The sequence below is a fragment of the Arvicanthis niloticus genome, unplaced genomic scaffold, assembly GCF_011762505.2.
Source record: "Arvicanthis niloticus isolate mArvNil1 unplaced genomic scaffold, mArvNil1.pat.X pat_scaffold_481_arrow_ctg1, whole genome shotgun sequence".
NCBI classification, from domain to species: Eukaryota; Metazoa; Chordata; class Mammalia; order Rodentia; family Muridae; genus Arvicanthis; species Arvicanthis niloticus.
Window position 1 is genome coordinate 1 of NW_023046115.1, and position 12,664 is coordinate 12,664.

The following is a 12,664-nucleotide window of genomic DNA, read 5'->3' on the forward strand; positions in this document are numbered from 1 at the left end:
GCTTGAGATGATGAGATGAAGCACAGGGGGTGTCGCTATGCTTATTACCTACTGAGGGACAACCAACAGGGGTGCTTTGGCAGGGAGCTCCCTTATTATGGATACATCCTAAAATTTCTTCTGCTAAGACACTTTCCCATTATCCCACGGTGGTAGCTCAACTTGCCCTGCAAGGACTTCAACAAAGTATTCAGTATTTTGGATGTCAGCCAGAGAAAATAATTATACCCTATATGGCAGAACAATTTGAAGTATTAACAGCCACCATAGATTATTGGGATATCTTAAGATGTTTTTTAGTGGTATTATTAATAATCACTTACCTAAGGATCCTATTTTACAGTTGGTTATTGTACATCCTGTAATTTTTCTAAGATAACCAGACAATGTCCATTGGATAATTGTCCTCTTATTTTTACTGATGGTTTTAAATCAGAGTGTGGAGCATATTTGGTGTATGGATCAAGTCCTGTAGTGATTAAAATCCCCCACACACACACTTCTCCACAAGTTATAGTACTTAAAATTGTAATTAAAGCTTTTGAACAATTTGATGGATCCTTTAATTTGTTGTCAGATAGTCAATATGTGATGACTATTTTAAAATGCCTGGAAGTTGTAGGAAAAATAAAGCTTAAATCTACCATTGGATTGTTATTAGTGGAATTACAAAAATTGATATGAAGCCACACCTCTCTTGTTTTTGTGCAGCATATTCGAGCTCATTCAGGGTTGCCAGGTCCCTTGGCGGAGGGCAATGATATTGTAGATAAAGCTCCCAACGCATTGGAAGGTTTTGTGATGGGTGCTGCTCCTGAAATGGGGAAAGAGTTCCATAAACAGTTTCATGTTAATTCCAGAACCTTAGCATCACGCTTTAAATTATCTCGTGCAGATGCAAGAGAAATTGTGAAAAATTGTCAAGCTTGTGTACCCTTTTTGCCTTAAGCGTCATTGGGAGTCAACCCTCGAGGCCTTCTCCCATTACACTTGTGGCAGATGAATGTTACCCATTTTTCTGATTTTGGATGATTAAAATATATTCATGTTTCCATTGATACTGCATCAGTTATTATTTATGCCTTTGTCCATACTGGAGAAAAGGCACATCATGTTACAGCCCACTGCTGTGAAGCTTGGGCTGTATGGGGCCAGCCACAATGCTTAAAAACAGATAATGGCCCTGCATATACTTCCAACTCCTTCTTAAGTTTTTGTCAAATGATGGGGATCCATATAACACATGGATTACCCTACAATTCTCAAGGACAAGACATCATAGAACGAGCCCATCGTACTTTAAAAGAATGTCTTGTTAAACAAAAAAGGGGAGTAGCTCATGGGTGTTCTCCCCAAGAGAGATTAGCCATTGCTTTATTCACTCTTAATTTTTTTAAACCTGGATAAGCAAGGATATGCAGCAGCTGATCGCCATGTTGCGTCAGATGCACCTTATAAAGGTCATGTAATGTGGAAGGACATTATAACTGGAAAATGGTATGGACCAGACCCAGTATTGGTGAGAGGTTCTGTTGTGTATTTCCTCAGGATCATCAACAACCGCTTTGGGTCCCTGAGCGCCTGACTAAAAGAGTGCAAGAACCTTCAGATAAAGAAGATGATGGGAGTAGTGTGCCTGCTGATGCTCTTCATGATGATGCCCCTGATTGAAAAACAGGATCTTCGTTGGGGAATTGTATCAGTATTCCCTAAACCTTCGCCTATTATGCATTCTGCTATCTTACAGGAAATTGGTTCAGGGTGATGGATGATCTTTGAAAACTATGGCAGTCTATTGCTACCATCAATTCTACTCGAGTGGATGTGTCCTTTGCATCTGGCATGGCTGATTGGATTCTACAGGCAGTTTCCCATCTGAGGGAATGGGCAGGCTTGGGGGCCTTGGCTCTGTGTCTTTTACTTATCAGTTGCCTAGCATTCTGGTGTCTGTGCTGCATGAGAGTTAGACATGCCCGTGATCAAGCCTGATGGTACAGGCATTTGCAGCAGTGGAGCTGGTACAGTCGCCGCAAGTATGGCTAAATATAATTGGAAAAAATTGATATGGATATATGGTTTGATGAGGACCATTGCCCAGCAGTTTTGAGGAGGGCTCTGTGTATCAGTAACCACAGGGTGTCAGGCGGCACTGCAAGGGATGTCCTTGAATTATCTCAAGGTAGATTCCCTGAGGGATATGCCTGATTGCATGGAGGTTGACACCAAAATCCTTCCCCTATGAAAAGGCATCGGGATGGGTATGATTAGTAAACCTACTGCACAATGACAGAGGTCCGAAAATCATTACAATGTCCCACACTTGTCATCCTGATGGGGATCAGGCCTCTACCCATCCCCCTGTTAGAAAATGGTAATGAGTACCCTATCCTCTTTTTGTCTGAGGTCTGTGAGACTTCTCATCAAATCAATAAAAAAGGGGGAGATGTGGGGAGCGGAACTCAAGATGGCGCCTGGCTGGGTGTCAGACGCCCCTGGCGTGTTGGCTCACCATTTCAGGAACCCTGGGTGGCACATAGGCTAGGCTTTACTGCACATTTATTTTGCTTGTTCATTGTTACATAAGATCGGGCCATGTGACGTATGTGCTCAGCACCAATCGGAAATGACCACGTGGCAGGTTCTGATTGGTGAGGACACAGGGATTTAAGGGCTGGGAGCTAGAGCTCCGGGGCTTTTTGCAGTACTTCAAGGTTCCTGAATAAACCGTGTTGGGAAGAAGATCCCATGTCCATTGTCTTCTGTCTGCTGGTCAGTTCAGGAAGTGACACTGAGCAGTTTTCAATCTCATATTAACTTGTATTTTCTGTTTTCTTAGGGAAATTGTTTCTGTGCCCCATGCCTCTTAAACACAGGAATGTACCTGTCTGACTCATGCTTTGAAAATCAAATATTCACTGATCCGGGAAGTTTATAAACATTAGTAATTTTCAGGTATTTTGTATGCCTCTGCTTCTGAAATACCTTGGATTCAAATAAAAATTCATTACACAGGGAATGTTTTAGATTTCTACTTGAATGCTTTGTTTTTCCATTAGCATAGTTGTTGGTATTGCCTACATTAATAGATGTCATAATGTACCATTTTACTCTGTATCATATTTTAATATTGCAATATTTTCTACCATATAAATTATAATTCAAAGTATTAATAATATTAAAATTGTATTATTTGTTAACATACATATAGCCTTGTGAAGAATCTCAGAGAAATATACATGCAATTCTCCTATGCATGTGTGTACATATGTGTGTGCTTGTGTTATACATGAATAAGTTCACAGCTGTGGATCAACATCCTATAAATACAGATATAAAGAACGTTTATTTGAATAAAAATTATTGCCTATCTGTTGGGGTCCACACTAGCCCCACGTTGAGGCGGCCAAAAAACGTAGCAGCCCAGGCAAAATGTTGAGGCCCGGGCCGACCCACGTTTGGGCGGCCACTGTATCCCGGCCCAAGCTGCCGCTCTGGTCTGCGGGTCGGGGTTCAGCAAGAGTGAGGGTGAGGGCAGACTTGAAGAATGGAGACCAGACAGGGTGTGATTCAATCCCATTTATTCTTCAGTCTCTCTTCCTCTAAGTGTCTCCTTCTCTGTCTCCTCTGTCTGCTGTGTCTGATTCTGTCTGGAGCCAAGTGTCTTCTCTACCTAATGTCTGATGTGTCTGATTCTCTGATCTCAGTCTGATTCTGATCTGTTCTGTCTCTGCCTTTTATATGTCTCACTTCTAAGGCACGCCTCTAAGTTACACCTTTAATCATGCCCTTAGGTCTTGTCTCTAACTCTGATCTCTATACTTCTAAGTCATACTCTTAAGTCACACACCTTTAATCTCACACACCTTTAATCTCACGCACCTTTAATCTCAAGGTATCTAAACCAAGATTATCGGAGTGTGCTCAGCTGTTGTAGGCTATTGTAACCCAAGTCTCATGTCAGGGTATATGGCTCAAGATGGCTGCAAAGCTGATAGCCGCTTTCTGCTAAAAGTCGGCCCCCAACACCTATCAACGTTTGTTGCAGACAGCCTGACCACTGCAGAAGGTGGTGAAAACCTGGGGAAGTGGGGCATATCTGGAAATATTATGGGTATTCCTTTGAAGAATGCACAGGATCTTCTTCCTTTGCTTCCCTTCTACTTCCTGACTAACCCAAATGATTATGCACCCACAGGATGCTTTGTCTCATCAAGAGCCTAGAAACAATGCAGCTAGCCATAATGCATAGCAGCCTCTCAAAATGGGAGATAAAACAAAGAATTCTGCCCTCTGGTGGGTTCCTTTATCATTGAAGTCACAGTGATAAAGTAAGAACAAAAAAAAAATTATATCAAGAGCAGGCTAATTGTCCTGAGTGTCTGATTAGCACTGCAAAGGGTCTGAGGTAGGAACTGACTAGAGTTTGGAGATGTGGGCTGGAGACACAGAAGTCTGCAAACAGGGCAATTAAAACATGTTCTCAGAATACCAGAATGCCAGTGGAAGTGTGGATAGAGAAGACTGTGCCAATGAACTTTAGTTTTATTGGGAATTGTGCTACAGCGCATTTATATTGTATTCTGGAAAAACTTGACTTCAGTTTGTCCATGTTCTCTGTTTTAAACAGGACTGAATTTAGAGATGAAAGACTGCTGCCTTTGAATAACCCAAAGAAGGAGGAAGTGTGGGGATAATACTCAAGGGAGAAAATAAGAAGACAAAGTGTACAGCAGAGACTGAAGAAAAGGCCATCCAGAGACTGCCCCACCTGGGGATGCATCCCATATACAAACACCAAACCCAGACACTATTGCAGATGCCAAGAAGTGCATGCTGACAGGAGCCTGATATAGCTGTCTCCTGAGAGGCTCTGCCAGATCCTGAGGCAGATGCTTGCAGCTGACCATTGGACTGAGCATGTGATTCCCCAATGGAGGAGTTAGAGAAAGAACTGAAGCAGCTGAAGGGGTTTGTAACCCATAGGAAGAACAACAATATCAACCAACTAGACCCCCCAGAGCTTCCAGGGACTAAACCACCAACCAAAGAGTGGACATGGAGGGACCTATGGCTCCAGCCACACACTTAGCAAAGGATGGCCTTGTTGGACATCAATGTGAGGAGTGGCCATTGGTCCTGGGAAGGCTCAATGAACCAGTGTAGGGGAATTCCAGGGTGGAGAGGCAGGAGTGGGTGGGTGGGTGCGTGGGTAGTTGAGCACCCACATAGAAGCAGGGGGAGGAAGCATGGGATGCAAGGGGGAACCGGGAAAGGGGATAACATTAAAAATGTAAATAAATAAAATATCCAATTTTAAAAAGTCTCCTGTATACCAAGGAAAGAGAGAATATTTATCTGATATTTACATGAGAGTGTGAGAGAACAGGGGAAGGTGTGAAAACACAGAATGGTGAGACAGGGCAGAGAAGCAAACTGAGGTGAAAACCATCCTCCAGCAGAAGTTGCCATGAGTAGGTGGCACTTGATACCTGATCTCATCACTCATCAAATTCGAAAATAATTTTCATTTTAAGTGTCCATAAATATTTACAGAGGAATATTTTTACTTTTAAATTTTCCAAGAAATCTGCGTATCAACTTTTTTCCCTATTCCTTATTGTCAAATTATTAAAACTATAATGACCCTTGAGCAAGAGAGGTTTTATTGTTGATGTTCTCATTTTGTTCTTGGTTGGTTGGTTGGTTGGTTGGCTGGCTGGCTGGCTGGTTGGTTGGTTTGGTTTCCCTACTGCTCAGATGGAAATTTTCACTGTCCACCAGGGGGCAATAAAACACAGTAAGTGGAATAGAGAGACCAAAGCAGACCCTGTCCTGCAATGATTTGTTCAGGGAAAAAAAAATCACAGAATCCAGATACAAATGTAGCAGAGGATGGCCTTGCCCAACAGCAACAGGAGAGGAGGCCCTTGGTTCCAGGGAAGTTTGATGCCCAGAATAGCCAGAGTAGCAGGATGCTGGAGTGGTGAGGCTGGAGAGTGTGGGTGGGTTGGGGGTGTACCCTCATACAGGCAAAAGGGAGTGGGGGGAGGGCAGATGTGGGATGGGGGTTGGTGGAGTACTAACCGGGAACTGAAATATCATGGGATGGGGGGGGGGGGGTTGGTGGAGGGGCAAAATAAAATAAATTTTAAAAAAATTCACAGATCCAAGACAGTGACGTAAATACATACCATCTGTAAATATAAGGACTGGGAAGTCAGAGCTGACTTCTTAGTGCAGGGGCAGACAACAAAATGAAGCAGAAAATCCAGTGATGATTTGAACAGGCAGAAAAGCCCCCACCCTGTGTATTCCATTCTTTGGTCACAAATACCAAAGGGTATGTAGAATGTGCCAGAAACAAAACAGACATGTATTGTCTGCTAGTGTGTGAGATGCATTTCTAGGGAGAGAGGAGAAAGAATTCATCTTGGATTTGCTACACCAGAGGAAGTTCTAGCAATCGAGCCTCCTGTGGATGTCGTGGGGATGGGGATGGGGATGGTTATTCCAAAGCATTACATTGAGGAGCCTGCGTGATGTCACCAGCACAACCTAAGTCTTATGCTGTCTTGGTGACACCAAGCAGACAACTTCATTAGGAGAGGTGAGGGATTTCATGATTGGAAACCTGTTTCCAGGTTCCTCAAAATATCAATACTTTTTAAATTATTATTCTTTCAGACTGATAGTAAGTTTCAGGGGTTATTAGTCAGAAAAAGTTGTTCCCATTTTACCGTTGTTTTTTATGTAAATAAGTGGCTGGTATGAATGTATCCGTAAAAGCATGTCATTTTTAAAATACGTTGTTTCATTTTTAATTATACTTACATGTGTGAGTGTGTATGGGTGTGTACACTTGAGGGCAGCTGTAAGGATTCCGATAACACTAGAATTAAAGGAGTTTGTGAGCTGCCCACCATGGTTGGGAATCAGCATTGGCATCTCAGCAAGAAGAGTTTGCACTCAATCCCTGAGCTGTGTCTTAGGCACAAGAATGTCATGAGGGAAAAATAAATAGATAAACTTTCCTTGGAGCATGAGAAAGAACAAAAATGGTTTAGGAAACAAAGATAGTGATGTCATCTTGAAACTGCCAGAAGTAATGTTACAGCGACTCCTGCCATCACATGCATAAAGAATTCAGTCTTTTTCAATACAGTCTCTCATTGCAAGTAAAAAAAAAAAAAAATCTCATGTTAATTATGCATATATGTTCAATCATATTTCTATGAGTATAGTAGAATGTAAGATTGTACATTTATATTTCAAATGGTTACAATTGTTCATTTAAAAGTCATAGTTTCAAAATTGTAACTATCAGTACACTTCTTTAATTTTTTATTATTTATTTATTTTTCTTTTTTAATGGGTATTTTATATATTTACATTTCAGATGCCATCCCCTTTCTCCATTTCCCCTCCCTATAACATCCCTTTCCCATCCCCCCTCCTTTTTGCTTTTATACCATTTTAGTTGCATGCAAGTATTAAGGTCAGCTCTAGTTTGAGGATCTTGCAATAAAATAGATGCAAATAGTCAAGGAACAAGCAAGACAATAAACACAAATAGTCAAAAGAACAAGCAAGGAAATAAACAACTCTGTGATCACTGTTTCTAAGGGCTTATCAGGATGATCAAAATATCTGAGCCAACTTCCCTGTCCTAGCCCAAAGTCATTTTCATGTCTGAAGCCTACTTCCTTGTTCTATCCTAAAATTTAGATTTCTGTCTGAAATTACTTCTTTGCTCTAGCCTAAGATTTAGATTCCTGCCTGAAATTATTTCTTTGCTCTAGCCTAATGTTAGATTCCTGCCTGAAGCCCACTTCTTTGTCCTTGACTACCAGTACAGTTAATTTAAAAATTCAAGAAGGCCAAATATTAAGCAATTCAAATGTTATTGAAAATGTATTACTGTCATATTTAACAAAAATAAATTTAACCTAAAAAAAACAGTGTTCCAGACTTATAAAGCAAAATGACAATATGAATGCAATTTGCTATCTAAACAACTATTTAAAAGTAATATACATATTTCTGGACAGTCAGATTGTAGAGTACCCAGAGAGGCAGTGAACTCCATCCCCAGAGTTCAATACATTTGATTCAATATAACCAAGCGTTTATAAAACCTATGACTCAAGGAGATGTACTGTATGTCTTCACTGTATACTTCAAAAGCCTCTTTGGTTGTATAGTTTTGCTTAACCAGGTTCTTCATTTCACATAAATTGTCTTCTTCCTGCAATCTTATATAAAGCAACTTTGACATCCTTATTCCTCAGGCTGTAGATCAAGGGGTTCAGCATGGGCACCACAATGGTATAAAACACAGAGGACACTTTCCCTTGGTCCATGGAGCTGACTGATGATGGCTGAAGGTACATGAATGCTAAGGATCCAAAGAAGACAGCAACAGCCAAGATGTGGGAACTGCAGGTACTGAAGGCTTTGGACCTGCCCTCAGTGGAAGGAATGCGGAGGATGCTGGCAATGATGAAGATGTAGGAGCTGAGGATGGTCAGTGTTGGGACAATAATATTAAATGAACTGAAGGACAATGCTAGTATTTCATTGATAAATGTACTAGAGCAGGATTGTTCCAGTAGTGGTAAAAGATCACAGAAGTAGTGGTTTATGTCATCAGCTTTGCAGAAAAGCAGTCTAAGCAGGCAGGCTGTTTCACCTGTGGCACAAATCAAGCCTACACTATACACCCCCACGACCATCCAGGAACACACTTTGTAGGACATGGTAACATTATACAGCAAGGGATTACAGATGGCAACATAGCGATCATATGCCATGGCAGCTAGCATGTGGCACTCTGAAACCGCAAAAACGTCAAACAAGTAAAACTGAGCCATGCACTCTGCATAAGGAATGACACTCTTCACCATTACAAATTTCTCCAGCATTTTGGGCATGATGACACTGGATTGGCAAAAGTCAACAAAAGACAGATTGCTGAGGAAGAAGTACATGGGGGTGTGCAGGTGAGAACTGAACAGGATCAGCATAATCATGCCCAGGTTTCCTAGGACTGTGACTGCATAGATTGCCAGGAAGAGGAAGAACAGGGGCAGCTGCAGCCCTGGCTTCTCTGTTAATCCAGTGAGGACAAATTCAGTCACAATGGAGTAATTTTCTCCTGCCATTTTCTTCTGAGTGTCTATGATAAAGGAGATTTAAGTTTTTAAAACAGGTGCAATAATGTGCTTTTTCATTATAAAGTTTCAAATAGAACTGAAGTCTTTTCTGTCAAATATCTCCACTTCCTTATCAGAGCCCTGGGACCCAAACATATGAGGCATGCAATCAAATATCAGACACAACAATCATCATTTATACTCTCGGCTCTGTGAGGACTGACATGTACTGTCTAAGTGTGAATCACAAAGTAATTGCTCTGAAAACTTGACTTGAATTTTTCCAGTGGGTTTCCATGCACAATCTGTTTATAGGAACAATGTGATTATATTAGGACTCCAAAAGTAAAATAATGTTTAATATGTTAAGATAAATACAACACAAATAAAAATCAATGACTAATATCAAACTTCCTTAGAGAAAAAAACCAACAAAACAACAAAAGTAACAACATGTTTACCCAGTTGCATGCTATAGGTGCTAGTTTCATCAATGGAGAGACAAGATGTAGTTATAAGGAACCTGATAGAACTGAAGAAAAGGAAAAAAAATCTCTTTGTAAATTACTTAGTCTTGCATATATTAAATTCCAACAAATCTACAAACAATAACTACTGCCTACAATTTGAGTTATTTAAAGTAACAAAACACAAAACCATCTAGAAGTAAGTTATATTTCTACAAGTTTCCAACAACGAGCAGAACAAGCCATTTACAATAACATTAAAGTAATGATCTGCATAGAAAAAGTAAAGAAAATAATGAAGGGCTGTGCACTTAAAATTGTAAGACATTTAAGCTGTTTCTTACCCATTTAAGCTAATTACTTGCCTTTCCTGTTTAATCTTCATATGAGGTTTTATTGAAATTGACTACAGCAGAAGCTTGTTAAATATATACACTATGAAAGAAATCTAAATTGGAATAACAAAATAACAGAGAAGACAAAGTCCCAAATAGATATTTCCTGCCACCAAATGAAACCTCCAGTGTTAAGAATGGGCTCCATCTAATTCTAATCAAGTTGTCTAACAAAGGCATCCCATATAAACCCTCAATGAATGCAGACTATTACCAAGATTATTGGATACTCTCCACAAATTGATGTCAGGGCTTTATAGCTGAAGACAAAACCTATAGAACTCATAGGACAAGATGAACTCAAGGGGTGTCTAACTAGAATCTTCACCCCTACATTTCCATAATTATAGCAACACAGTGTATGAAACTTGAAATGACAATAATTCCTTATCTTTTCAAAATGATTGTGCTTTAAAAGTGAATGATAAAATTCAATGAAAAAAACTGATTTTATCCAAATACTACTAGAATAACTGAAATAGCTGCATGGGAAATAACTTCTCAGATCACTCTCTTAAAGCAACCACAACTTCAACTCAAACACATAACAGACTTCCATGAAAATGCTAATATAACGTAGTATTATTAAAAACCTGTATCTTTTTTGATCTTTCATAATAGTGTCTTAGACAAGGTGTCAAAACTACCAGCTTTGATAGACCAAATTAATGAATTATGAATTAATGAAAAATATTAAAAATACAGTGTACTAGGTCTAGTAATTTAGCAACATTATCCAGAAAGTGAAACAGATTGTACCCAAAGTAGTATAAAATGTTTTTATGGACTATTCCTGATTAGGGATTCATAGTCACATTACAGAGCACTCTTGAGTATTAAAAGCTAAAAGAATGAGTGTGCCAATTAAAAGCACTCAGATAATTGGAGAACATAGTGTGATATGTTGTGGCAGAATGTAAGTGAAGGCTTTCAGGTTATGTCAGGAAATCTCCATGGTTGTGGGGCCATAATTGGTACCAGGGTCTTACAATGTGTGGATGTTCAAAAGCCCTGGTGTGAATGGAATGCAGGTACTCACTCTAGCTCTGCTTGGAATACGCTGTCCAGATCAGATGGAAGCTAGACTAAGTGCTTTCTGAAGCCAAGAGCTCAAGGATGAAGCCGATGCAGGTGATTCAAAGTAGATTTCTGGCTGCCTTTGTTTTCAGCATGGGATTCCTGATCTTAGTTTCTATATGGCTCACATATACATGTTGAGCCAAATGTTGTGATTCATCTAATAGCTTCCTCATGCTTCAACCCGAAGAACCCACCAATTCTATGACATTCTGTACATAGAATTTTTGATATATAAGCAATGTCGTAACTATTTATAGAAGGCACCTCCCTGAAGAAATACTTTCATCAGGGATGAGCTGGTAGAAACTGGAAGCAATTAAAAGTTGCTTCTTATGCTTTGTGTGACGCTCATTAACTCCCTTGTGTTTAATATTCTCTGTGTTGTAAACTGTAGCAATCCTTATGTTGAAGACTAACAATTAAGGCTGTCAAGTATGATTCTTAAATATCTTTCTGATAACAACTTCCCATCTAAGAATAATTTCCAAAGTTTAAAGCTACTCTTTCTTTTTACTTTTTACTTTTCTTGCCATCTTCTTGAAGAATTAATATTATTTTATTGAGTTTCTGCATTTTGATTATTTCCTAGTTTTCTTTTTTGTTTGTGTAGGATGTCTGTTTGTTTGTTTTGTGAGCTTTGGAAACAGGTTTTTTCTGAGTAGCCCTGCCTATCCTAGAACTTCCTTTGTAGACTAAGCCAGCCTTGACATCAGAAATCTTCCTGCCTTTGCCTCCCACATTCTGGGATTCAGTACACTTTAGCACAACTAAATTGAATGGGCTGTTGGTTAACATGGTGTCTTAAAGAACTTGGGAAAGAAGAAGAAATCTCAGAACTACAGCCAGTGTGAACAATGGAGACACTGTAATCTAGTTGCTGATGTTAATGGCTCAGATTTTTCCCCAAGTTGTGTCAATTAGATCCAGGTTCTTGAAATTAAAAACTATATACAAACAATAAGCGGTATCAAATTGGAATTTTATGTGTCACTAAATGAAAATTGAGAGATCCATGTAAACTGATGTCTCAGTCTGAACATACAATTATAGGTATATTAATGTATAAGAAATAGTATATGCTTAAATACCATAAGCAATTAATTAAAAATATATTGATTAACATATACTCTTAATCCTACTCTGCAGAACAAATGAATAAGAAGCAACATTTAAGTACCAGCATACACCCCAGCTCCCAGAGAGTTTGTCCCTTCATATTGTTACTTGGTAAAAATAAACAAAGGTTCTTTGAGAAGGGAATAATAGTGTTTGGTTTTCATTTTTACTGCTTGATTGCTAAAAATTTTATTGTTATATATTTTCATACATTGTAAAAAGAATTTGGTGGCTTTCAGATCCTTAGTAGATAGTGAGTTCAGGGTTAAGAGAAAACTGTTTGAATCAATTTTAATAATAAACACCTCAGATTTTGTTTATCTCAAAATATATACATACTGAAATCAGGTAAATACTAATTATAGAGTCTAAATCGTCCAAGGTATAGGATCATATTTGGAGCATATACTGAGCATAGTTTATTTTAGTACTTATTACAGAGCAGTGATATTTT

The 12,664-nt window shown here is 39.2% G+C and overlaps 1 protein-coding gene across 1 annotated transcript; it reads right to left on the reverse strand.

The window, feature by feature from the left end:
* Positions 1-8,225: 8,225 nt before the first annotated feature.
* On the reverse strand, positions 8,226-11,189 carry LOC117702122 (olfactory receptor 8G50-like). The gene is made up of 2 exons (XM_034493429.2): positions 11,054-11,189; positions 8,226-9,175 (listed from the first exon to the last, which is right to left on the reverse strand). The coding sequence occupies exon 2, from the start codon at positions 9,159-9,161 to the stop codon at positions 8,226-8,228; it is 936 nt and encodes a 311-aa protein (XP_034349320.1). The 5' UTR covers positions 9,162-9,175; positions 11,054-11,189.
* Positions 11,190-12,664: the final 1,475 nt, after the last annotated feature.